The 26,671-nt window shown below is 37.9% G+C and overlaps 5 protein-coding genes and 1 long non-coding RNA gene across 9 annotated transcripts; 3 read left to right on the top strand and 3 right to left on the bottom strand.

Moving 5' to 3' along the window:
• The first annotated feature begins 88 nt into the window (after positions 1 to 88).
• LOC130499415 (early nodulin-like protein 13) lies at positions 89 to 1,159 on the top strand. Its single transcript, XM_056993431.1, has 2 exons — positions 89 to 660; positions 747 to 1,159. Exons 1-2 carry the CDS (start codon positions 465 to 467, stop codon positions 1,115 to 1,117), a joined length of 567 nt encoding a protein of 188 aa, XP_056849411.1. The 5' UTR covers positions 89 to 464; the 3' UTR covers positions 1,118 to 1,159.
• A 177-nt stretch (positions 1,160 to 1,336) lies between these two features.
• Positions 1,337 to 3,323, bottom strand: LOC130499416 (uncharacterized). 3 transcript variants are annotated; one of them, XR_008938266.1, is made up of 6 exons: positions 3,184 to 3,323; positions 2,293 to 2,518; positions 2,160 to 2,215; positions 1,988 to 2,042; positions 1,578 to 1,693; positions 1,337 to 1,476 (listed from the first exon to the last, which is right to left on the bottom strand). XR_008938266.1 is itself a non-coding variant. In XM_056993432.1 (6 exons), exons 2-6 carry the CDS (start codon positions 2,516 to 2,518, stop codon positions 1,343 to 1,345), a joined length of 531 nt encoding a protein of 176 aa, XP_056849412.1. In that variant the 5' UTR covers positions 3,184 to 3,323; the 3' UTR covers positions 1,337 to 1,342. The 3 variants fall into 3 exon arrangements, 1 of the variants encoding a protein (XP_056849412.1); XR_008938268.1 differs by having other exon boundaries at positions 1,578 to 1,678; XM_056993432.1 differs by having other exon boundaries at positions 1,578 to 1,637.
• On the top strand, positions 3,190 to 9,145 carry LOC130494254 (protein RRC1). The gene is made up of 17 exons (XM_056993429.1): positions 3,190 to 3,392; positions 3,502 to 3,631; positions 3,807 to 3,852; positions 4,124 to 4,184; positions 4,290 to 4,424; positions 4,532 to 4,648; positions 4,739 to 4,904; positions 5,411 to 5,523; positions 5,690 to 5,764; positions 6,152 to 6,373; positions 6,466 to 6,524; positions 6,623 to 6,707; positions 6,799 to 6,936; positions 7,185 to 7,409; positions 7,492 to 8,204; positions 8,283 to 8,446; positions 8,633 to 9,145. Exons 1-17 carry the CDS (start codon positions 3,318 to 3,320, stop codon positions 8,920 to 8,922), a joined length of 2,814 nt encoding a protein of 937 aa, XP_056849409.1. The 5' UTR covers positions 3,190 to 3,317; the 3' UTR covers positions 8,923 to 9,145.
• Positions 9,146 to 9,828: 683 nt separating this feature from the next.
• Positions 9,829 to 11,689, bottom strand: LOC130499414 (zinc finger protein CONSTANS-LIKE 4). Its single transcript, XM_056993430.1, has 2 exons — positions 10,933 to 11,689; positions 9,829 to 10,412 (listed from the first exon to the last, which is right to left on the bottom strand). The coding sequence occupies exons 1-2, from the start codon at positions 11,623 to 11,625 to the stop codon at positions 10,059 to 10,061; spliced, it is 1,047 nt and encodes a 348-aa protein (XP_056849410.1). The 5' UTR covers positions 11,626 to 11,689; the 3' UTR covers positions 9,829 to 10,058.
• A 10,245-nt stretch (positions 11,690 to 21,934) lies between these two features.
• LOC130499632 (KID-containing protein 1-like) lies at positions 21,935 to 23,194 on the top strand. Of its 2 annotated transcripts, none has more exons than XM_056993893.1 (2): positions 21,935 to 22,538; positions 22,638 to 23,194. In XM_056993893.1, the coding sequence occupies exons 1-2, from the start codon at positions 22,210 to 22,212 to the stop codon at positions 22,996 to 22,998; spliced, it is 690 nt and encodes a 229-aa protein (XP_056849873.1). In that variant the 5' UTR covers positions 21,935 to 22,209; the 3' UTR covers positions 22,999 to 23,194. The 2 variants fall into 2 exon arrangements, with proteins under 2 accessions (XP_056849873.1, XP_056849872.1); XM_056993892.1 differs by having other exon boundaries at positions 21,949 to 22,538; positions 22,635 to 23,194.
• Positions 23,195 to 24,687: 1,493 nt separating this feature from the next.
• On the bottom strand, positions 24,688 to 25,883 carry LOC108826125 (uncharacterized). Its single transcript, XR_001945366.2, has 3 exons — positions 25,766 to 25,883; positions 25,309 to 25,423; positions 24,688 to 25,229 (listed from the first exon to the last, which is right to left on the bottom strand). It is a non-coding gene; the product is annotated as an uncharacterized LOC108826125 (long non-coding RNA).
• Between the last annotated feature and the right edge of the window lie 788 nt (positions 25,884 to 26,671).

The following is a 26,671-nucleotide window of genomic DNA, read 5'->3' as shown; positions in this document are numbered from 1 at the left end:
TTTATCTTTCTCTTCTCTTTTCTAGGATCTTCTTTTTTATGATGAGGTACACGCCGATTTCTCTAACAAGCTATGACACAGTGAACTTTGATTCCGTCTTGTTGATAATTGACATATTTCAGACCTATCTCCGGCATCAAACGTTAGTTGTAATCTTCAAGTTATGGTAGTTGAATTAAAAGTTAAAACCATTAGAATCAGGACAAAACATTTAATTTATACTACTGTCTTTTGATATAGACTTTAATTTCTTCCGGTCCCAATAGATAGACTATTTTTAAATAACCGTTGGGAGGAGCAGCAGCCAGCAGAGTAACAACATCAGCAAACACCATTTACTTCTAACGGCTAGTTTCTTCTTCTTCTATATATACAGACCCAATCATTTATTCACAACAGACTCCAAATAAAACCACATCAGTCTCATCTTCTTCTGTCCTTGTCTCATACACAACTTAACTCTAATGGCTCAGAGAACTCTTGTTGAATCTTGCTGTCCATTATTCTCCTTACTCTTGTTGTTGTCTGCTGCTCATCTTGCCTACTGCGAGGAGATTCTGGTTGGAGGCAAACCCAGTGCTTGGAAAATCCCTTCTTCACCCTCTGATTCACTCAACAAATGGGCTGAGAGTTTGCGGTTTCATGTTGGAGACTCTCTCGGTGAGTTTTGCCAAAAAATGGTTTTAAAACTTCTCTGAACTCTTGTGACTGATTGTGTGTGTGTTTTATGCATTGGTGGTGGACAGTATGGAGGTACGATGGGGAAAAGGACTCGGTTTTGCAAGTGACGAAAGAGGCGTACATTAACTGCAACACCACAAATCCAGTAGCTAGTTACAGCAGTGGAGACACTAAGGTGAAGCTAGAGAGATCTGGACCTTTCTTCTTCATCAGCGGCTCTAAAAGCAACTGTGTCCAAGGCGAGAAGCTTCACATTGTTGTCATGTCATCTCGTGGTGGTGGTTTCTTCACTGGCTCTGCTCCTCCTTCTCCGGCACCTTCTCCTGCTCTTTTGGAAGCTCAAGCTGTCCCTCCTGCGACTGGGTCCGCTTCTTATTTGACCAGTCGAGTTGGGGTTTTAATGGGATTTGTTGGATTAGCAATCGTTTTGCTCTGAGCTTTTTTTTTACCTATATAGACTTTTGTCTAGATTCTTTTATCTGTGAGATTGTTTTTAAAATTCTTTTAGCTCTTCTGAATGAAATCAGTTACTAGACCCACACACAATGCAATATTAGTACATCAAACAGCATTCATCCCTAACTATCGTTTTATTACTTGGCCAAGAGAACATTACCACATGATATATATATATATTATATCAAACAGCATCAATCCCTAACTATCCTTCTTCTGGCTGAACAGATTGTTTCTCATCATCTGCTTGGTACTTCCTCTTTTTCGCAGTTGTTTCTGAATAGGTGGTCATCCTTGATTTCTCTCCTTTACTGAGGTCTTTAATGTTTTGCTTTTGGGCTACATTCGTTTTTTACCAACGAATTGTTAGAGAAACATGGAAATGTAAAAAGGAAAAGAAGGCAAAGGTAGGAGCAAAAAAACTGTATAAAAATGCTTACTAGATGAAAGATCAGGCAGAGAGTGTTCGATGAAACGTGTTGCTGCCTGACGGTTTAAGACTGTAGTCGGACGCAATGGTTATATGATTAAGAGAGATCGTCTAGTGAATAAGACACTGAAAGTTACAATCAACACTTCTAACTCAAGGAAACTAACAAGCACAGAACTGGATACATAATCGGATAATCCCCTAAAATGAATGCAACAAAACTCCAATGGAAAAGAGAAAGAAAAAATTGTGTTTGTCCACACAATACAAAACAAAAACCACATATTCAAACTGAAACAAATGGTTTCCTAACGAAGCGAAACAAAAAGTTTCAAAAAAAAAAAAAAACTAACTCAAAATACTCAAAACCCTCTCAAATTCAACAGTCACATCACAAGTAAAAAGTTTCGATCTTTTTACCATTTCTTCGATCCATACACCGCTGTAACTTCTCTCTGTACACGTTTAGCCTCTCCTGAAAAAAAAAAAAACAATACTACCAATCAACAAACAAACACAGCCAAAAAAAAAAGATGCCTTTTTGATTTGCATTTGCAAACGCTTAGCCAAAGAAACTGACTTTTATACATACAATTTCAGATTTAACTCGATGATCATCAGGGTTCACACCACTACACCTTAGCCTCACTGTAAACAAACCCACAACACAGTCTCAAAATGAGCAAACTTTACAGCTTAGTAAGAAGAATAAGGAAGTGGGTTACGAGTGAACATCGTTGTGGTGGCTTCGGCGAGCAAGTACATAGTCTTAGCCCTCTGCAGTGGCTGCATTTGGGCAAGAGCCTCTGGTTTAGCTAAAGACATCATCTCCTCGAGCTGCGGTTTCAGTTCCTGGAGTTGGGCTAGTGTTTGTTTTACAGCCTCCATAGCTGACTCCGGGACAACTCCTGCGGCGGCGGTGCTGCTACTTTCTCCTTCACCTCCTTCCATCTTTAGTCAAGCGGAGAGAGTGACGTCAGCAATTATCAAAGATGCTGTTAAAAAGTCAGTCGAATTTGGGCCGTTAAAGGGCCAAACCGAAACTCAGGGTTTAAGGCCATTGCGTTATCTTTTTCTTCCTCTTGGGCAATAGCGTATTCAATTAATATTTTAGTTTTGATTAAAATTTTTTTATAATTTTTATATATAAATATTTTATAATCTCATATAAAACTATAGGAGTTGTATTTGTTTTTTAGTAAAAAAATTACATAACACATTTTAAAATCACGAAGGATCTACTAATTAATTGAAACAATAGATTTTAAAATATGTTTTAAATTATTAATAAAATTACATTTAATTTAACAAACATTAATATTTATTTTGAATAAAGGATATATGTGGAAAATAATCTATATTATCTCAATAGCAAAAAAAAAATCGGTATTTTACCATTTTAGATCAACAAAAATGCAAAGAAAATTGAGATAGCAAATTGGGTTTCAATCATAGCATATATTATTATATTCATAAACTCTAAAATATTTTAAATTACATACTTTTTAAAAATAATGTTTTGTCGGAAAGATAATTACTCTAATTGTAATGTGATTAATTAAAATTTCTTCCGATAATAATAACTTAAAAATTGATTGATCCTAATTTTTATTTACCTTGGTCTCTCGCTTTGTCCTTGTGAGCTTCACGTGGTGTGTGTTTCTCCTGGAGCCCTAGGTTCCCCGATCATCTCTGCGATTCTCCCCCAAACCCTAGAGCTCCGATTAATCAGAATCCCTAATCTGAAGAGATGAGCTCCTTCTCGATCACCCGAAAGAAAACGCCGTTCCAGAAACACAAGGAAGAAGAAGAAGCGAGGAAGAAGGTTCGTCCGTCAATTCCCCCCTTTCGTCGCAATTTTTTTATTATTTTAGTTTCGATGAGTAGTAAGTAGATTCGATTTGATAATCGATTGATCCAATTCTTAAACGCAGAAAGCTGAGGATGAGACGGCTCGTCTCTATCAGGAGTTCGTGGAGTCGTTCCAAGGGGAGAGTGGAACCAAGACCTTTGTTCGAGGTGGCACTATTAACCCCGGCGAGAAACCTAAAGTTGATTCCGAAGGTAAAAATAAAAAGGCTACGGCTTTTAACTCGTTTGTTAGATTGATTCGTTTCGTTTGCGTGCTTCTTTTTTTGATGGTGTCAAAATGGTAGAAAACAACGTTTTTTGTTTATATTGAGAACAATACATTAATAAGAGTATGGACCTTTTTTTTCTATGCGTTCGCGGATGGCAGGTGAAAAGTCCAAAGATGGGGGTTCGGTTTCAAAGAAGGGAAGTAGGTAAAGTGATTGCTTTTGATTGATTGATCAACCTTCCAATGCAAAGCCATGATAAGCAAAACGAGTTTTTAACATCGTTTGAACTTTCTGATGAGTGTTTCTTACAATGCTCGAGTAGAATACTATCTGTCATGTGTTAATGTCATCTGTGTATTGCTTAGTAGCTGAGGTCTTAGGAATAATGTTCTTGGGTATTGCATGATAAGAAAAAATGAAATTTTTGTGCGTGTTCTTGTGATATAGTATATTATCTCCCGCTTAATTTATGCAGGTATGTTCCCTCTTTTCTTCCTCCACCAATGGCATCCAAGAGTAAAGAAACAGAGAGGAAGGTCAGTAGCAAGACTCTTTTTGACTGTCTTTCTTATTAATCGGGTTTTTGTGCTTTGAAGCAGCAATGTGTTTGTTGTCATTTTATTTATTTTTGATATCTGTAGAGGGAGGAAGAGAGACCGAAGGAGAGAGAAAAAGGAAAGACTCGAAATATAGATAATTTTATGGAGGAGTTAAAGCGTGAACAAGAATTGAGGGAAAGAAGAAACCAGGATCGTGACCGTCAGGGCGATAGCTCGGTTAGTACTCTTTTCATCTGTTTTCTGCTTTCAGGCTAACCCTGAACTGTTTTTTTTTTTTGGAGATATGTCCTGCATTTTGTACTTAACTCTTATTCTATCTTCAGCCTTCTAGCCGCTTTGATGAGCTACCTGATGAATTTGATCCAACTGGAAGGCTAGGATCGTTTGATGATGGTGACCCACAAACGACGAATTTGTATGTTGGGAATCTATCCCCAAAGGTATCTTTAAATCTTACGTGAATTTATGTACTGTTTTTATGTTTTCTAACATGCGTCCTAGACTTATATGTGGTCTTTATGCTCAAATAGGTTGATGAAAACTTTCTTTTGCGCACGTTTGGAAGATTTGGTCCCATAGCCAGTGTCAAGATTATGTGGCCAAGAACAGATGAGGAGAAGAGGCGACAAAGAAACTGTGGATTTGTTTCCTTCATGCATAGAGCTGATGGACAAGCTGCAAAAGATGAAATGCAAGGTTAGCTAGCCTTCTTCTCTCTAAAACTATCTTTTGTAGCGTGGCCTAAAGATCAATTGCTAGGTAGGGGCAACATGTGTTATGTATGATAGAAAAGCTTAAAATAAATAATTGTACAAGAAACGTATCTAGGTTCTATGCTTTTTTTAATAGCATATTTTGACTACTTTAATTCAAAAACATTTGATTGGTTTTATAAGTGCAAATTCTACGTCATTGTGTAACTAAAATTCAATACAAGGCATGCATTGCCATTCAGTTTTAGTCATTATTACTACCTAGCTTTGTTTTGGCTTTTCTTTCTTCATTGATGAGAGTTCTTTATTGTTACTGCTTTGTCTTTTCTTTCTTGATATACAACTTACCCACTGGTTAGTCAATGTTGTAAACTAATGGTTCTTCTGTCAATTATTACTAGTTATGGTCGACTGGTTTTGTATTAACTGAATATCCTGATTGCATCTGACCATTTATAGAAACTTACGAAGGAGATACTAATTTTGCAGGGATCATCGTGTACGATTATGAACTGAAGATTGGTTGGGGTAAAGCGGTTTCTCTACCATCACAAGCATTACCCGCTCCACCACCTGGACATATGGCTATTCGTAGTAAGGAGGTCTGTGTTGCATCATGTGCTACTCTTTGAGATATATTTCTTCTGTAGTCCTATATACTAACCTATGAATGGGTTTGATTCCTGCTTGTGATTCGTATTTTGCCATACTGTCAGTTTCATATCTATCAGTTGTCACTCTAATATTTCATATATTTTAATTTGGCAGGGCTGCAACTTGATTTTTTCTGGTCAATCGGGTCCACCAATAATAACTTCTGTTCCAACTCAAAATTCTGAGCTGGTATGTAAACTTGATTCTTCTTTAGAACTTTTATATGATATTCGAGGAGGGCTTGAATTACTTTATGGTCAAAATAAAAAATACTGTGTTGAACTCTCGGAATTGATGTTCTCTATTTCCCAAGTGACGTAGAACAAAAATAGAACGAGAGACCAAACTAGGGTTCAATTCTAGTACAGCCTCTACCCTCTCAAATCTCCAAAAGACCCCTAAACCAGTCCCCAAATACTCGACATTTCTCATTACTTGGTGCCTCTCTTACTTATAGTGATCCTGGTTTGGCTAATTTACTGATGTAGCATCTGTAATTAAAGGCATTCTTACAAGCTACCTTCTTTAATGATCTTATTCCAAATGTACATATCTTGCATGTAATTCCTTTCACAGGTTCTTACCCCCAATGTTCCGGACATCACTGTTGTTACTCCTGAGAACGAGCACCTCAGACATGTGATTGATACAATGGCTCTCTATGTTCTTGATGGTGAATGTGCGTTTGAACAAGCTATCATGGAGAGGGGCCGCGGGAATCCACTGTTTAGTTTCTTGTTTGAGCTGGGATCAAAGGAGCATACTTACTACGTCTGGAGACTCTATTCCTTTGCTCAGGTACATTTTAAATGCTTTATAGCTGAGTATATCTTAGATTACCCTTGAGCTTTACATTGTCGTAAGCTGATGAATGTGTTTGCAATGTTTAGGGTGATACACTTCAAAGGTGGAGAACCGAGCCGTATATCATGATAACTGGTAGTGGAAGGTATTAAAGTCTGCCAACTGTGAAACTGATTCTAGTATTCGGTCAGGTTTAACTTTGCACTTCTATTGATTTAACACTGTCTTTTGCTCTTATTGCAGATGGATACCACCACCACTGCCTGTAAATAAAAGCCTGGAGCATGACAAAGAGTCAGCAAGCACATATGCAGCCGGAAGAAGCAGGGTAATCTTCATGCAGTGTGACTTCTGATTTCTTTCTCATTTTTTCTTATATAGTATATAAACGGGATACCTTACACTGGTGAATCTTACAGCGTGCGGAAGTTGAGAGGCCTCTGACCGATCCTCAAAGGGATGACTTCGAGGACATGTTGCGTGCTCTAACTCTAGAAAGGAGTCAAATAAAAGAAGCTATGGGCTTCGCTTTAGATAATGCAGATGCAGCCGGAGAGGTATTATTTATTCTGAATTCTGTTGGTAGATTTAGATTTACAGACATCATTTGCGCTTCATAGATATCCTTCAGAAGCTTCAGATATCTTACAATCCCTTAATTTGGCATTATACATCTAAAAAATGCATTATGCACATTGTTTTTTTTTTTTGCGAGATATCTCATAGAATCTCTGAGCATGATCATCATTAGTAATTAGGTATATTCAGACAAAAACTGTTTACTTATATGTATTTTATTCCGCAGGTTGTGGAAGTTCTGACGGAGTCCCTGACCCTAGAGGAGACATCAATTCCAACTAAAGTTGCGAGACTCATGCTTGTGTCTGATATTCTTCATAATAGCAGCGCACCTGTTAAAAATGCATCTGCATACCGAACCAAGTTCGAAGCAACACTTCCCGATATAATGGAAAGCTTCAATGATCTGTACCGGAGCATAACTGGAAGAATTACTGCTGAGGCTCTAAAAGTAGTCTCAGAAAGAAAATTAATCTTCTATTGTTTTCTTTGCCTTATGATTTCTGGTGTAAACTCATTCGGACCTTTTGCAGGAACGTGTTCTCAAAGTTCTGCAAGTATGGGCGGATTGGTTTCTCTTTTCAGATGCATACATAAATGGACTACGTACAACATTTCATCGTTCGGGAATCTCGGGCGTTACCTTATTTCATTCTATCTGCGGTGATGCACCTGAGATAGAGAAGAAAGGTTATAACATTAACAATATCAGCGATACTGGCTATCCAGATACTGCACTGGCAATCGGCAAAGAGGGAGCAAGGCAAGAGCTGATGGATTTACCAATTTCTGAGCTTGAAAGACGCTGCCGACACAATGGGCTGTCTCTTGTAGGGGGCAGAGTAGTGATGGTTGCTCGGCTACTAAGCCTTGAAGACACAGAGAAACAACGTGGATATGAAGCAGTGGATGAAATTTCAAAGTATCCGCAGCAAGACCATTCGACTTGGGACGAAGTAAGGAATGAGCCTGAGGTTGAATTGAAAGAGCCTATGAATCTGGCCACGACAATACCAATCCCTCAGCCTGAGCTGAAAACCTTCGTGGGAAAGGAGAAGAGCGACCTCATGTTGACAGCTTCAAAATGGGCTAAAGAGGATGACGATGCTGACGATGAACCAAAGAAGAGCTACTCTCCGGGAAGCGGCAATACTGGTGGGGTAACTTTTAAGGCCGATGACGAGGATCTCAAGAGTAATGACCGTGTTCGTACCCAACCTGACAATGGAATGGACGAGGAACAAAGGTTTGATCACTTACTTGCATTATTGCTTCGAAACTAAGTAGGCTACTCCCTTACTCTGTTTTTTTTTTTGTAATGCAGACAAAAGAGGAGACGCATAGAAGTTGCGTTGATAGAGTATCGTGAAACTCTCGAGGAACAGGGGATGAAAAACTCCGAGGAGATAGAGAAAAAAGTAGAAATCAAACGAAAGAGGCTTGAAGTTGATTATGGCTTAACAGGATCTAACGAGGGCAATAGAAATCGTAAGTTATACTTTACACCTTACACTTACTCTTCTGTTTTGAAAAAAAATGTTATTAAATTGTTCAATGTGTTCGATTTGATGCAACTTACGTATTATAATTTGAGTTTGGTGTAGCCCATGACATGGCCATGTTCAATGTCATGTTCGTTCCTCATGCAGATTTTAACAGTGCTTTTAACTGCAGAAAAATCAATAGTAGAGAGGAAGGAGAGGCCCGAAGATTCTCGAGAATCTTCTAAGAAGCGACAGCGTGGGGAAAACCAGAGCCAAAGTCCACCAAAGAAATCATCGACCAGGGAGAGAGATCATGACTTGGACCGAGACAGGGACAGAGGGAGAGTCAGAGACAGAGACAGAGATAGGCAACATGATTTGAACAGGGATCGACGTGAAAAGAGTTCAAGCCACGAGCGAGACGATCATAGTACAAGCAGAGAAAGAGACAGGGAGTGGCGCAGACGAGGCATGAGATGATTATTGTTCCTTGAGCTCATGGTTTGTTCTCTGATTCTCTTGTTCTCTGCATTACTGGAAAAAAGTTTCCTATGATAAGATTTCAATGTTTTTGTGTTTCTAAACCCAAGAAGATATGTAAAACTCATTTTCAGACACAGCTTGTAGTAGTGTATTCCAGTCCCAGTTTCTAAGCTTTGTCACTCATTGTTTCTTCTGCAGTTATAAATATTTTGGAAACACATTCATTTTCCACGGTTAAATTAGTCATATGAATCGTCTAATAAGATTTAACATCCCAACCCAATGCAAACATAACTGATCTCAACTTAGAGAGTTTGGTCAGGATGAGCAGAAGCCTGAGGTTCAGACTTATACTTTAGATATTGTTTCTGCACTGTCTACACTTTTTTGTCCACAAAACTACCTCATACTTGTTGGATCTTTTTCTTCAAGTTGCTACATCACAAGAAGCGAATGCATTGTTTTAAATTCTTGATCTACGTGTCACTCGCCTGGAGTCGTTGGTCTATTTGGAGTCTTTGATGGTAATATTCTTGACCAGTATGCATTAGGTTTGCTCTTAGGAAAGAGCAAATCTGAACCATCTTTCTTAATTGTGTTGTTGCAGGACATGGTGGAGCCAGAGCAGCTGAGTATGTGACGCGTCATTTTCTCAGCAATCTTATCACTCATCCCATGCTAATAGGTTTACTTACCATGTAAAAGGGCCTAAACGGGCTTAGCGTAATAATTTAATGTTTCTTCTACCCTTTACTAACTTGTAACATTTTGAAAAATTGCTGAACTAGTCAATCTTATTTTAGCATGGGATGTTACACTCTACCTCTATGATTGACATGTAATAGTTACATCTTGCATTTGGTGTTTTACTTCTAGATGCATGTAAGATTTGCAATTCCAAAATGCTCAAAATATAAAAACATTACATACGCAAAAACATGTTCAAAACCACATGATATATACAAAACAAGTTACATATAAACCACCACCCACGCTCTTCTCCTCCTCCTCTCTTCTCCATAACAACTAAGAACTCATCAACAAAAACAACAATTCTTAAATTTAAAAAGTTTTGTTAAGACCTTATTACTAAAAACGACACCAAACAACCATTTTAGATTCTCTCACAATCTCTAAAACGTTGGCACAAGTCCAAACCCGCTAAACAAACCACCATGACCAACAACAACATCGTTGCTCTCACTCGTATCCGTCCTCTTCGCAAACCTTCCTTTGATCCTTGGCCTCATCTCAGCATAAGCTTTCCTCGAAGCATACCTTATAGTCTTCTCAAACTTTCTGTTCTTCCTCTTCTCTCTGTACCTCATCACTCTCGCCTCTCTCTCCGCTGACGTCAGCGGAACAGCCCGCTGAGTTCCAGGATCGGTTCCAGTTCCACTGGTTGCAGGACCACCGTAAGGGTACGAAACGTCGGCCACAGAGCCGCCATCTGGCACCACTCCCACTTCCAACGACGATGATGATACCTGCAGTAGTAACGGGTTTGATTAAGACATATTATTGGATACTTAAACTAGGGTTACACATGGCCTTTAACGCTAAATATGATGACCTAATCATTAGTACTTATTAAATTAATACTTATTCAGTTTCAACAAGATGTATGTTTTATAATACTCACACATATTAAAGAAAAAACACTTTAAATTTTTTATCACGACTTTTAACCAATTAAAATTTAATAAACAGAATTATTTCTTTTAATTTACAATTTACTATATAAAAATATATTAAAATGTAAAAAATATACTTTTGAAATAATACTTTTTTACAACATGGATTATTTTGAAATCAACATCAAAGATCTAAGCTTTTATATTTGATTAAACATTTGTACAATCTAAGATTGAATAAACAATTAGTACTTTTTGAGTTCGTTGACTTGCTTTCCGACATAATCAATTAAACTAATCAGTTGACAAGAGAGCTTGTAATAAGTTCGGACAAAAGGTAACTTAGGCTTTGACCAAAAAAAAAGTAACTTACGCTGTGGCTGACGCAGTTGTGACCGTACGTAGTAAAGCTTTTGGATCCTCCGGTGAAATCCAATTCATAGCAGTTCTCGTTCACCGTCGGGACACGAACCGTCCGAGTCTCCACCGGAACCACACCGTCGGCGCCGGAGCTGTTCTGCTCCCGAGACTCCAGTTTCGGATCAACGGTCCCGTAATCCAGATCCAGATCCGGGAACAAGAACTGTTGACCCGTGTTCATCTCCGGGCTATCTCCCGGTACCGCCGGCGCCGCCGTCTTCGGATTCGGAAGCAGCCACGACGCCGCCTCCTCCTCCTCTTCCTCACGGCTAGCGTTACCGTCTAGATCGGCGAAGTAACAGTCGTTGAGGAAGTTGACGGCCGTGTGCTTGCCGGAGCCGTCGGTGCCGGAGACGGAATCGTAGAAAGGCGTCACGGGGACGCGCTCGTGACGGCGAGCCAGAGGGTTGGCGGAGTGGATATCTCGGTCGCACGTGACGCAGAGAGCTGCCGCGTCTGCCTTGCACGTGACGTGAGCCGGCGCCTGCTCGCACACTTCGCACATCCACACGCGTGCGTGTCTCGACGCTACCTTGTTCGCCGCGTGGACCTTTGAGTCGCAGCTGAGACATAGAAACGCTGCGTCTGGACGGCAGTATAGCGCCGCCGTCGCTGATTTGCACGAGTCGCAGAGCTTTGACGCCATCTCTCTATTTCTCTCTCTCTCTCTCTACTTCTCTCTCTCTGTATTTGTTACTCTCTCTTTGTGGTTGGTGTAGCTATGTCTTCACATGAGCTTGTCCATCAGTCTATCCATGTGGGCTCCATGAGTATCCATTCAGATCAAATAAGAACCGAACACGTGGCCAAATCTTAGCCAAACAAAATACATAGAGAGGAAAAAAAATACTTATCAAAAAAAGGAAGTTCTGACTATGTACAAACTGTAGGTTTTTGTAATCATGCGTTATCGTTTATCTACTTGACTACTTGTAATGATAGTTCTGCAGTGCCGACATTTGGCAACAGTTGTAGTATTTTATTTTGCGTAGCAAATTTGTCAAAGAGTTGTAAACTTTCACACAAAAGGTTATTTTGCTACTAAAACAAGATGAAAAAGAGTTTTGTTGAATAATTGTGAATAAAGCATGGGTTGATGCTTTCCACTTCGAGACTTAGGACCACCACGAGAAAGCAGCCATAAATGGAGACGATACCTGATATTGGGAGTTTTCAAGGCTCCCAAGTCAAATGATAGTATAAAAGATTGTCGAACCCACAGAGAACTAGAGATCTATAGCACTAAGAATACACAAACTCTCCTAATCTAAGCAAATGAGAAGATGATGATGATAACAAGCTAAGATCCTAGAAATATAAATAAGGTGATCTCAAATCCAAACTAGAAACAAATGCAAGAACTCAATCAAATGCTAAGGTGGACCCATGGGACTAGGGACTTGATCTTGGTTGACTAAGATCCAAACTAGAGTGGCAAGCTATCAATCAAACACTTTCCTTATGCCTAGACACAACACTAAACAAGCTCTATCCCTAGATGAATGTTCATTTGCTAAAGCAACTCAAGCATCAAATTCCTTTGGTTGAATGTTACTAAAGCAATCATTATGGACAAGTCTAATAGCAATCTTAACACCTTTAACAACAAATTCCTTTGGCAAAGTGTATTAAAAGCATTGAAGAGTTGGTTCAGACATTTCATCAAACACCTTCCGGGGATGAAATGTCTAGGGATCTATTTTAGTATGATCAAGACTAAAATAGCATTAAGAACCCTCAACAAGCAAAGAAAGAAATAGATCTAACACTAAACACTCTAGATCTTCACTTAGACACCTTAATCACCCTAACCCATGAATCCAAAAGGTGTCTACTCCCTAATCTCCATGATAAACCTTAAATCTATGTGAGATTCAAGGCTAATCATGTTAATGATTAAGAGAAACAAGATTTAAGATGAAGCAATTCCTTAAAATGATTAAAAGGTTCAAGCTTTTACAAAATGAGGCAAAGTCTAGAGAGAAAATGAGATACATTAGGGTTTTCAGGTCTAAAACTATTTATAAGAGATGCCAAAATCGACCTGGTTCAGTTGAATTAAACCGGGTCAAACCGGACTAAACCGGTCAACATTTGGAAATTGCTTCTTGTCATCTTCGCAGCGGCCTTGCTATCCCGCTGAGTCGTACCGCTCCGTTACTTTGTTCGTTGATGATGAATTTCCCGAGCGGGTTCATCACGTCGCTCCCAACACCCGCTTTGGGCTACGCTCAACTCCCAGCGACTACTCCTCCTCGCTGTGTAGACCCGTTGCAGATCTTCTTCTTCTTCGAGGTCTGAAATGGTGTCAAAACTCGTTGGATCTGCTGCTCCGTAATTGACAGCCACGGTTCAACCAGAATCCTCCGTCGAAGCTCTCCACTGTAGTCCACAACCGCACAAGCTCCAACCCTCATCGCAACTCCATAGCTGAGCCGTCTTCGTCTTGCTCGCGGTGGTGGTTGAGCTCGTATTCCGGCCATGAGCACCGGACTCGTTCTCTCCACTCGTCAATCTCTGTCTTGCTTGTATCAAGCTTCGGCGTAGGGATTCAGATCCGGCGAGGAGAAGCTCGTGAGCTCCAATGGCTGATTTTAGCATATTTGCATATCTGGCCCTTCAACTTCTGGTTCTTTTACACATCGGCCCCAATCTTTGTAAACTACAGAATCACCCAATCGAATCAACCCGTGTACTTCTGATTGTGACAATTTAGCCCAGGCGAATTTTATAAATTTGCAGAATGGTCCCCTGCCTCTTGATGGTTCTCAGACAGGCCACAAACTCTGTAATTTGCAAGTTTAACCTCCGAATTTGACCTGAAACTTCCAATTGGACACTCCAATCCCTATCATATGCAAATGAGCATGCAAATACAATTTAATGACCTAAATGCAACCTAGGATGATCATAATAATCTAAAATATGAATCTAAAAACCTATAAAAACATGAGATATCAACTCCCCCACACTAGCTCTTTACTTGTCCTCAAGTAATTTTTCAAAAACATTCAAGGGGAAGAAATTTGAAAGTGGGAGCTAATCACCAAAAGAAACTCTTCTAAGCCATCAACATGATATCCTTATATAATCATACCAAATAGCAAGAGCAAAAGCTTTTTCTAACTCTAACTTCTCAAGGCCTATCCTACCTCCTTTGATCTCTACACTCATCATCAAGAATCCACATACACACCAATCAACCAACTCTCACATTCATTAAGCAAAATCATAAGTGAATTCTTGCAAATGGTCAAATGGTCCAAATCATTTGGTTAGGTAAGGAAAGACTTTAGTGCAAAATGAAACAAGAGGTTTAAAATGATCTTTCAAGGTGGTTTACTCTCAAAACAAAGTAGCTTTGACATTACGCATAATATATCTAAGAAAGGGATCAACTCATGCATACAATGCTCAATCTCCATTGTTCTACCCTTTTCCCAAACATAAAGCAAATTCTATCCTTATCTCCCAATGCCAAACTCTCTTCATTCACCCAAAGATTTCCCAAAACACTCAAGAACATTTTTCTTTTTTCACTTAGAACTCTTTCTTTCTTTTGATGTCTACTAGGGATTTTCACACTTTTAAGCACTTATTAGCTCATACTAACATTTGCTAGCCCCCTTTCTTTATTTTTTTTTTCTTTTTTTTTTGTTTCTTTTTTTTATTTATTTGGGGGCCAAGACTTTCTTTACAAATTTGAGCAAGAACTTTCTTTTACTTATCCCTAGTGACTTAATCTCTTTTGAGCTCTAAGAGTCTACCCTTTCTTTCATCACCTTTCACACTCCCAAGATCAAACTTTACAACAATCCCATCCTATCCTAGAAGCTAGACAACATGAGTCTCAAAGCTAGCAAATAATGGAGACCAAGCATTGTCGTTCCCAATACTCTCAACATTATGCACATGTAAAGCTTTCCAAAAATACTTCACTCAACAATCAATGATGGCTTGAAAGGAGGGAATGGTTTTAGGAAATGGACTACCACTTGAGTTTGTCAAAAAAATTGGTAAAATAGGTGAGACAACTCAAGTATGTATAGCCATGACTTAGTACACAAAAGACCATAAGCAAGAAGCATTAAGTTCATTCAGTTCAGATAAGATTGGAGTTGGCTTCAAAGATGAGAAGTTTCAACAATCAATGAGTTTCAAGAGGAGTTTCAAGGCTCGAAGTCTACAAATTTTCAAAAGAGTGCTCAAGCTACTTGTCATGATTACAAAGGGTATCAAATTGAGTACTTAGCATGAGCTCTTTGCAATGTTGACTCCCAATGCACGAATGCAACTTATATGCTTCTAGACTCAATCCTAAAGATGCAAATGATGCAACTAAATGGTTCTTAAATTTTTTTTTTTTTTTCTTAATGCAAATAAGTATGCAATGCATGAGACTTATGACAAGAAAACAAAACAGAAAACAATGTGAGACAGTAGACTCTCCCCCGAACTTACTTCACACAGTCCCTTGTGTGAGAGCAAGCTCAAAGAAGAGATCTAAGGGGAAGAAATAAACATGATAACTAACTAATTACAAGGGTAGAATGACACTTACTTGGAGTTATAGGCTGAATTGGGTGGTAGAGGACCCTTGGCCTCGGGTTTGTTGCACCGGTAGACATGGGCTGAAGGGGAGGAATGAAGATGGCTAGAGTTGCAAGGCAGGGCCACCTTTCTTCTCTTATCTAGCATAAACCCAACCTGAACAACCTCAACAATACTTATTAAACAACTTAAAAAAAAGAAAGAAAGATAAAGAAATATATACAATGGATAAACATGGGACTTCCTCCCAAGTGAGCTTGTTTTAAGTCTCTAGCCTGACTTTGTGTGCTTGCTAATCATAGGTATCAAAAGGCTGAGCCAATGCACCTTTGGTCCTTCTCCTACAAGAACAAGAAACCAAGTGCGCAAAGGAGCACACTACTGTCCATAGATAATAGACAGATTTTTCATCAAAGAGCTTCACTATAGATGAATCATGAAATATGAGATGCTCTTTGATGTTCAAATAGTCATGAGAATCAAATGCATTTGGAGGAAAGATAAAGTCAACTACAGGTTCAAACGAGGTCTTAACAAAGTAGTCAACTCTATCTCCATCAACTGAATAGAACACAATGTTCACATTCTCATGATTATTTTTGACAAGGGGGTTTTCTATCTCAAGCAAGAGCTTATCCACATCAAGCTCATCCCCTATATCAGCAAGAGAAAGAAGAGGTCTAGGTTCATTAAGAATCAAAAACTCAGATTCGAGATCAAATGAAGCACATAGATAGCTCTTGTCAAAACAAACTTCAATATGATCTCTAGCAAGCTTTTCTATTCTCAACTCATCTAGCTTCCTAGTTTCACATATCAGATCAAGACATTCATTGATGAGCACAAGAGAATCATGATCATGGGCAATGTTTTCACCACAAGGCAAGCATATTTTCTCAAATTGAAGTTCTAAAATGGAAAATTCTATACCTTCCAGCTGGAGTGGTGGAGCCCAATCCATTACCTCTTTAAGGTCATAGGCAACATTAAACTCATACTTTGTAACCTCCCTTCCTTCAAGCTCTGCTCGATCCTTAATAAGCTCCAACCGGATCCTTCGTGCTAGGGATGTCTTTGCCGACCTCGGGTACTCCTTCTGAAGCTCATATAACATCACAAGTTGTGCTGGTGTGAGTATACTTGCATCAAAGTCGTCTTCAATGTGATACTCAAATGTGTCTTCCTCTTCTTGTGGCTTCTCAAAGTAGCTTGAAGCCATCACTGCAAGAACAAAAGCTAGAAGTAAAGGTTAGTAACTATACAAAAGCAAAACAAAGCAAGAAAATAAAGCTTAGTCTCAAGAAAGATTGAAATCCTAATGATAAATCTACTAGTTCCCCGGCAACGGCGCCAATTTGATATTGGGAGTTTTCAAGGCTCCCAAGTCAAATGATAGTATAAAAGATTGTCGAACCCACAGAGAACTAGAGATCTATAGCACTAAGAATACACAAACTCTCCTAATCTAAGCAAATGAGAAGATGATGATGATAACAAGCTAAGATCCTAGAAATATAAATAAGGTGATCTCAAATCCAAACTAGAAACAAATGCAAGAACTCAATCAAATGCTAAGGTGGACCCATGGGACTAGGGACTTGATCTTGGTTGACTAAGATCCAAACTAGAGTGGCAAGCTATCAATCAAACACTTTCCTTATGCCTAGACACAACACTAAACAAGCTCTATCCCTAGATGAATGTTCATTTGCTAAAGCAACTCAAGCATCAAATTCCTTTGGTTGAATGTTACTAAAGCAATCATTATGGACAAGTCTAATAGCAATCTTAACACCTTTAACAACAAATTCCTTTGGCAAAGTGTATTAAAAGCATTGAAGAGTTGGTTCAGACATTTCATCAAACACCTTCCGGGGATGAAATGTCTAGGGATCTATTTTAGTATGATCAAGACTAAAATAGCATTAAGAACCCTCAACAAGCAAAGAAAGAAATAGATCTAACACTAAACACTCTAGATCTTCACTTAGACACCTTAATCACCCTAACCCATGAATCCAAAAGGTGTCTACTCCCTAATCTCCATGATAAACCTTAAATCTATGTGAGATTCAAGGCTAATCATGTTAATGATTAAGAGAAACAAGATTTAAGATGAAGCAATTCCTTAAAATGATTAAAAGGTTCAAGCTTTTACAAAATGAGGCAAAGTCTAGAGAGAAAATGAGATACATTAGGGTTTTCAGGTCTAAAACTATTTATAAGAGATGCCAAAATCGACCTGGTTCAGTTGAATTAAACCGGGTCAAACCGGACTAAACCGGTCAACATTTGGAAATTGCTTCTTGTCATCTTCGCAGCGGCCTTGCTATCCCGCTGAGTCGTACCGCTCCGTTACTTTGTTCGTTGATGATGAATTTCCCGAGCGGGTTCATCACGTCGCTCCCAACACCCGCTTTGGGCTACGCTCAACTCCCAGCGACTACTCCTCCTCGCTGTGTAGACCCGCTGCAGATCTTCTTCTTCTTCGAGGTCTGAAATGGTGTCAAAACTCGTTGGATCTGCTGCTCCGTAATTGACAGCCACGGTTCAACCAGAATCCTCCGTCGAAGCTCTCCACTGTAGTCCACAACCGCACAAGCTCCAACCCTCATCGCAACTCCATAGCTGAGCCGTCTTCGTCTTGCTCGCGGTGGTGGTTGAGCTCGTATTCTGGCCATGAGCACCGGACTCGTTCTCTCCACTCGTCAATCTCTGTCTTGCTTGTATCAAGCTTCGGCGTAGGGATTCAGATCCGGCGAGGAGAAGCTCGTGAGCTCCAATGGCTGATTTTAGCATATTTGCATATCTGGCCCTTCAACTTCTGGTTCTTTTACACATCGGCCCCAATCTTTGTAAACTACAGAATCACCCAATCGAATCAACCCGTGTACTTCTGATTGTGACAATTTAGCCCAGGCGAATTTTATAAATTTGCAGAATGGTCCCCTGCCTCTTGATGGTTCTCAGACAGGCCACAAACTCTGTAATTTGCAAGTTTAACCTCCGAATTTGACCTGAAACTTCCAATTGGACACTCCAATCCCTATGATATGCAAATGTGCATGCAAATACAATTTAATGACCTAAATACAACCTAGGATGATCATAATAATCTAAAATATGAATCTAAAAACCTATAAAAACATGAGATATCAATACCGTGACCAAAGGGTAGATAAAGTAAAATTGGCCGGTGGGCAGGTCGGTCGATCGCTAATGAGCTTACTATGGTGGGTCTGTAATTGGGCTAAATGGTTGTAGTTATAGAATCACTTATTACCCCGTTATGGCCCAATAGATAAAACTTTAGCACAAAAAATGTCCCAAAACCATCGTATTTATGTTCCCCTCAGCAAATAAAACCAACGCACATTGGTCTAATTAGTGCAGTTGATACCAAATGGGGCTATGCGTAGCTGCGATGGAAACTTATGGGACAAGTCACTCTACAAATGCTTTTGTGGTGGATAATTGCAAGAGCATCTATTTTGCCGGCTATGAGTCAAACGCAGTATCTGTGTCTTGGTGCCTTATGCTCCTCGCTCTCTATCCTACTTGGCAGTTGGCAGATTCTATTGTAACTATACAGCAGTGTTGTTAAACCCGGACCGAACCGACGGTCGGACCGGGTTCAACCGTGAACCGGACACCAAGCCGGGTTGGGTCAATGCTAAAACCCAACTAAAATTGAACCGGTTAAAAACCCATATTGAACCGTTAAAAACTCGGAAACCGACGACCCAACGAACCGGCAAAACCCTGGTTCGTAGAAAAAAATAATATTAATAAAATAATTAGTTTTAAAAATGAAATAAAAATAGAATTTATGACAAACTGTAATTCACAAAATATTGCCATTTTTGACGTTTTTTTTCTTTTTGAGTCTGTGATGTCTCTGCAAGACTGCAATTCACAAGGTATTTTATACTTTTGTATTTTGATGTCTTTGCAAAACTTTTGCGATGTACTAAGCAATAGAAAAGAATGATCAATAAATTTGATTTCCACTAAATTCAAACACAGAAAATCAATAACTGTCATAATGAAAATCAACAACCGTCGCAACGTTGCACTAATGTGTATAATTTTTTTTAAAGGTGATAAAAATTTATAGTGACCTGGAGAGTAAACTTTAAATGTGTTTTTTCTATTGATTTAGATTTGAACTATTAAATTTTTTATTTTTGTCATTACATTCCAGTTTGTTATTTTCTAAAATATGCATATTATATACAAAATATTATTAAATTCAGTTTAATACATCAAACCCGGCCGAACCCAATCGAACCAGGTCGAACCACATTGACCCATGACCCAAAATATTTCCGGTTCCGTCGTCGGTCCGGTTTTAAAAACACTGTTATACAGAGATTTAAAGACAGTTTTAATCTCTAAAGCGAATGTAAAAATATAAGCTTTCGCGTCGAAAGTTTTGATGAAACCTACTTAATATATAAGTGATTTTTAATACATTAATTGTCAATTGGTTTTTAGTTCAAAGTTTATGAAACTTAACAGATTCAAATTTGGGATGAAATTTTCGGTCTTTCTTGAAAGAATGGCAATGCCTACCCATAATCAATTCCCAACCTCTAGACGGTAATCTTTTTATAATTTCTTTTAAAATGTATATAATATATACACATATATCATTCCACTTGTTTCTAGTTAACTTTGCGGTTTTTTAAAAAAAACCCATAAACCGGATATTTCATTTTCTGAATCTGTTACCGGAATGTTTACATTAGAGAATAGGTTGGGAGTACTTAGATCAGGTCATTACATAGATTTGAATCCTCAATCAACTGATTTGAAGATCTGAGTATCCTTCAAAAAGAAGTTGCTTCGTGTAACTAATAGATTTTAAGTTGGTAAATGTATATAGGTGTGTGTGGAAAATGCCAAGAAACTTATGTCTGAATGATTTGTATTGCTTAAAACATGAGATTGTGGGTGGAAGCATGATAGTTAACCTTTCTATAATGTTTAGCCAACCAAACCAATACATGTTTTCTTTTTCTAGTTAATAATCAACAAGAAAAAACATTTGATTCTTGGAATTAAAATTTGAATAAAATACAAAAAAAAAACGATAGTGAGGAAAAGAGAGAGGTGGACATCTGAGGGTGATTCTCTGCCACCGAGAAGAGCAAAGCTTAAGATTAAAAATTAAGAAAGAAATAGATAACATTAGATGCTGTTTTCTAGGCCTCAGCTTCATTTCATTGGTCCCTATGCTTTGACCTTTACTTGTGACTTTTAATATAAACCACGTTTTTTCTTCTAAATAACATTTACATTAAATTTATTTGTTAACCATCCTATCTACCTACTTGTATGTAGGTGTAAATTAAACTCAATATCATTTTCGTTTAATTCTTTCATCAATTTTTTGTACATAACTATTTTCTTATCTTTCTATATTTACTATTAGAATTTGGAGTTCAGAAATCAATGTGTCATTTTTGTGGAAATTTTATCATAAGATACTATTGTTAAAGATAAATACTCAATCTGTAAAAGAAAACTATAATGTATAATTCCACTTGATAGTTTCTAAAACATATTATTACCTCTCTTTTGAAAAACAAACCAACATGTAATTACCATTTATCCCTTATTCAGTTTGACATCTAACAATAGTTATTTTATTATTTTTATTCACTGTGTATTAATTTTGCTATTAACTTTCAAAACTAACATAATTGTATTGTCAACTTTGACAGAGCAGACTAGTACAATCCATTGAAATAATGTTTATTGACCAACTTGACGATTTTTAAATCATCTGTTTATTGACGTTTTACAAGATGAATAATCTTTTGATTTTTATTTAACAGAGAGGATGAAGTTATTATGATTATTCGTGAAAAAAGTTATTCAAGGATGGCAAAGAACCGGTGATGCCTCATATTGGCGTCATACCACAAATAGACCTAACACTTGTGTAGGGTCAAACTTAAGTATATATCTATACGTTTATAAGACGTTGTATAAATCTTTTGTTGTAAGGGAGAACATATTACTTGGACAAAGAAAATTGCAAAGTAAGATTCATAAATGTCAATATGTAAAATAGAAATTGCAACAAAATATGACATTTAAACCCGTTACAAAAAATTTTTTTATGTATTTTGTTTAATGATCACCCACCCATTGGTGTTTGATATGGCATGTTATGTGTAACACTATCACAGTTCAAAAAGAATATTCCTTCCCTTTATCTTGGTTGAGTTGTGACCAACTGAACAACTATAGATTTTCCTTTTTAGAACAATAAAAAAACTCAAACTATTTAATTTGCAATTCTTTATTTTTTTAAATGTTTAGAAATACTAAAAATACAGGGAGATCAGAAGCAAGGACTGTAAAACTACATTAGTTTAAAGTTGTTTGTGTCCGAAATCACGCATACGCATATTTCAAGTTAATCATCCTTATCGTCTTACATCAATTTATTTTTTTATTTTTAGCTAAAATAAAAACATTATCCCTTCTCTCTCTCTTTCTCTCTCTTCTGCCATTGCTATTCCTACGATTCTCTGAGTCTGTGATTTGAGGATCCAACCCAAAAGTTGATGAGACAGAACCCCCCAGAAGCAAAAAAGCAACGTGATTTCCGACCAAACCGGTAAGAAAGATTCTTGATTTTTTGTTGCCTGGAGACGACACGGCGATGGAAGTAATGGCGGGAGGAAGATCTACGTTCTCCATCGAAGACTCGGAAGAACAAGGAAGCGATCTGCCGACGATGACGATGAGGAGGGACAAAGCTTCCTCCTCCTCTTCCTCTTTCGATACGGTGAACGATGAGGGAGCCGGTTTGAGTCGTGTCGGAAGCGGAATCTGGTCAGGACAGACGGCGGATTATTCGTCGGAAAGTTCATCGATCGGAACTCCGGGAGACAGCGAGGAGGAGGACGAAGAAAGCGAAGACGATGACAAAGAACTAGGGCTTCGAGGATTGGCTTCGATGAGCTCTTTAGAAGATTCTCTCCCCAACAAGTAAAGTTTTTAATTTTTTTGTTCCTTACTAAAAACGGTAGCTTGCTGTACAAGATTGGAAATGATTTAGGGTTCTTGATTTTTTTTTTTGTTCAGAAGAGGGCTATCGAATCACTACAAAGGGAAATCAAAATCGTTTGGGAACTTAGGAGAGATCGGGAGTGTGAAAGAAGTGCCAAAGCAAGAGAATCCGTTGAATAAGCGTAGAAGGTTACAGATCTGCAACAAGTTAGCGAGAAGATCGTTCTACTCGTGGCAAAACCCTAAATCTATGCCTCTTTTGCCTGTAAACGAAGATCAAGATGATGATGAAGAGGAGGGAGACGATGGTGATCTGAGCGATGAAGAGAGAGGAGGAACAAGAGGTGTTATTGCAAGAAACTCATCGTTCAAGAACAGAGCATTCAAGTCTAGGAGTTGTTTTGCTCTATCAGATCTGCAGGAAGAAGAAGATGAGTGATTTGATTTAATCAACAATAATGCAAATCATGATTTTTTTTCTTCCTTTGTTCATAGTTTCTTTTTTTTTTCCCTTACTAAAAATATAATTTTAATTTTCGTCGAATTAATGTTTTTCTTTTTAATTCGGGGAATTAATTATTATATTATGTCGATTGGGAGAAAAGTAATCAACTGCGTTAGTGTTTGTTCCTTTCTTTCTGCTTATCTGTCTATTGTCCTTTTTCCATCAATCTCCACATTATCTTGATTCTTTATATAATTTACTAGGGTAGACCCGCCCGTAGTTTTCTTGTGATCTCGATTTTTATATTATGTATAAGTTTTGTGTTTTGTATTTTAGGTTTGCATTTGCAAAACATGTGTATAGTAGTTTTTATTGTCGAATTATAAACACATGACATCTCTTATTTCGGCAATCCATAATTCGCAAGGGGACAATAATTTTTCAAATAACTTATATACTATTTTAACCCAAATTGTAAATAATCGTTTATCTTTGATGTTGGAGGAAGACTTGAATAAACAAACACAGATGGTGACATAAGTATGGATTTGGAAGCTTAGCATATTGTGGAATTATTGTGTGGGAATCCAGATTTGCTGATGGCTCATTAATGTTTTTCTTAACCTCGATTTATATTAGATTAGTTCGTGAGTTGATGAATGCGTGTTGATTTCTTTTTTTTTGGGTTATGGGAATTGCTCAGACTATGATTTATATTATGTGTTTATCCAAAGTATTGAAAATGAATTAATACAACATTTATATATACTAAAGAAAGTAAAGTGATATTTTTGGAGTCATACCTTGTATGAAAGAAAGTAATTTCAAAAAATCAAAACAATGACCAAAGAAAAATCATTTTGATCAATTTTCTAACTTGTAATATTTGCTTTTATCAAAGAAACGATTAAATTTGATTAGAAAAGGCTATATTATGGATCATAAGCTTAATTTCAATTAAAGCCCAGCTTAGTTAAAAGTCATAGTTGCTTAGTCTTCCATTCCACTTTTGCTGCTTTTTTCTTAGTCATAGTTCGTTTTTCGTAATTTTTTTCGTAACCGCCGGTAATTTTTTTTCAATTTTGTAATAGCTTTATCTAGTTCTGTTGATATCATTATATGTGAATGGATAGTGGTCACGTGACTTTGCAATTGAAAGCAGTGCCGGAATAACTTGGCTTGGTCATCTATGTATTATTTTTGGAACGGCAGTCAACTATGTAAATTAAGTATTTTTTCTACATGCATAGGAAATGAATCTCCTACAGTCGAACCCAAAGGAGGTGAATTTTCAAGCTGCTTACGCAAATAAACATCTTGAGAAGAAAAGAAGCGATTTATTTTTCCCAAAAGTAACATCTGTGTTAATCGCAGTAAGATCTTTGGTAGACTCTGCTTCATTTTTTTCCTTGGGAAGATTTGTTTCCAACTGTTGCGATGGCTAGAAAGGTTTCTTGTCTTGGGATCAATTTTGGAGGCCTTTACTCGAAACATGTCTAGATAAATCTTTCGATACACTATTTGGTTTTCTAAAGAGGAAGATCCAGTCCTATAGAAAAGGAGGGTTCCAAAAGAGAGTTTTAAAGTTCTTTTAAGCGGTTTGGAGTTGGTGATGATGGCTTCCTTGATGATGTCTCTGAAGATCACATCAACTCCCAGATGGTGACTTCTTCTCTTGTGAAATTTTCTGTTGAAAAACCGAGCAAGAGTCATCTCTTTCTTACGAAGATGGTTTACATGAACAGATAAGTAAACAGACACACAAAATCAAGAACTGAAAGAGTACAAACAATAGACTTGAACCAAGCAAAGCAAAAAGTAAAAACTGTATATACCTTTCAGGCGTAAGAAAAACAAAACATAAACCAATTTTCTTCTTTTCTTTTGTATAGCGTGAAAAGTGCAGAATATAAAACTCTTTACTTCGCCATTGAAGCAACAATCTCCTCTAGCTGTCTCCATGTTTCTCCATTCTTCTTCTTGTTATCCTCTGCATTTAGCTGATCCTCTTGAAACTTGCACAAACATTCTTTAAACAACTTTGGATTTGTATCATACAAAACCTTGAGCACATTCTCTGTCAAGTTCTTCACAGCCTGGTTCCAATGGCTACTACCGTTTTTTCTCCAAAGCTGGAAACGCTATCGGTAGATTGATTCCGCTGTTATGTCTCACCAAGTCACTAACATGATTTTGTTCCATGAATATAGAGCCCGTTCCGCTACCTAAACACACACATACACAAGCAGTGAAACTCATGAACTATCCAAGACTCTTAACAAACGGTAGATAAAAGTTAACTACCTGAAAGTGAGAGCTGCTCAAGCACTGAGCAATTTGGTGACATAGAGGAATCATACAACGTTCAAACTCTGTTACACCGGTGGGTCTCTAGCCGGTTGACACTGATAGTGGCCGCCTGAAGTATAAGCAACAAAATCATCAAAGCTGAGAATTTCTCAGTTTAAAAAGAACAGTAAAAGGTACGAAAGAAATTTGCAATATGGATATAACATGGTGGAACAAATATAAACATCAACTAATAGGCAAAAACGGGTCATTTTCTCAGACGCAAAATATGATCACTGTAAAACATATATCAAACATCAGAACATGGGAAATGGACATAACACAAATCTACAGCAGGAACCCCAGAAGACAATGAACTTTAATAATCTGGAATCAATACGGTGGCGATGTGTATACAAACTAACCGGATATCAAATTAAAATTATAAACGAAAATCCAGTAAAAAAATTACCTGAGAATCAAGAAGGAGCATGTCGACTCCCATAAACTCTCCACCACGCCAGACGTTCTTGGCCTCCCAAAATCGGAGCAGGCGAACTTGAGCAGAGGAGGAAGAGCGGCCAGTCTGTAGATCGGAGAAGAAAACCAATTCGTTAGCCATGACTCAAATTTTTTGTATACTTATTCGCTTAGAACAAAGAATGAGTATGAGAGCATGAACACTTGCCTTTTTTATAGCAGAGTTTCCACCGCCTTGAACTCTCCAGGGTCGCATTGAATGGGGATCGTGTGTGATTGATTAAAGAGGGCTTAGTGAGGGATATCGGTTACCGCCGCGCCTCGGACGAAGAAGACGAAAGATCTCTCGACGGAAGAACGCTTCTGGATAACGCGAGAGATGGAGACACCAACAACCCTAATCCGAAACGCAACGTTTAATTCTTGTTATTGTACGTAGAGTTGGACGGGCCTGACCTTTTGGAAGCAGCCCAACGACAATGGAGAAGGAACCCAAGATGAGTTAATGAAACGCTGAGTTTCGCAGGAGAGGGACAGGTGTCGCTCGCTGGTGAACCCAATTAGTGACGTGGCTTCTCAAGAAGAGAGACACCTTTTCTTTATAGTATTAGATTTTTATTTTATTTTTAAAAGTACAAGTCAATACTATGTGGATATTTTTCTAGAAGAGTGAGCAAACATGTGGAGGTTGGTGATATCCCAAGTCTATAAATGTAATGTAGTACATGTAAATTAATTGATTTTGTTGAAATGGATTCCTATGTTATTAATAAATTCCCAAAAGAAACTGACTCGGTTGATAACTCTTTCAAACAGAAAAATAAATACCACAAAATTTATTTTAGGAAAATACTTTTTTTTCTTTTGGCCAAAAGGAAAATACTAATTTTTTTAGATT

The sequence above is a fragment of the Raphanus sativus genome, chromosome 9 (assembly GCF_000801105.2).
Source record: "Raphanus sativus cultivar WK10039 chromosome 9, ASM80110v3, whole genome shotgun sequence".
In the NCBI taxonomy this organism is placed as follows: Eukaryota; Viridiplantae; Streptophyta; class Magnoliopsida; order Brassicales; family Brassicaceae; genus Raphanus; species Raphanus sativus.
The sequence above is the reverse complement of the archived record's forward strand: the minus strand, read 5'-3'. Positions and strand labels throughout refer to the sequence as shown.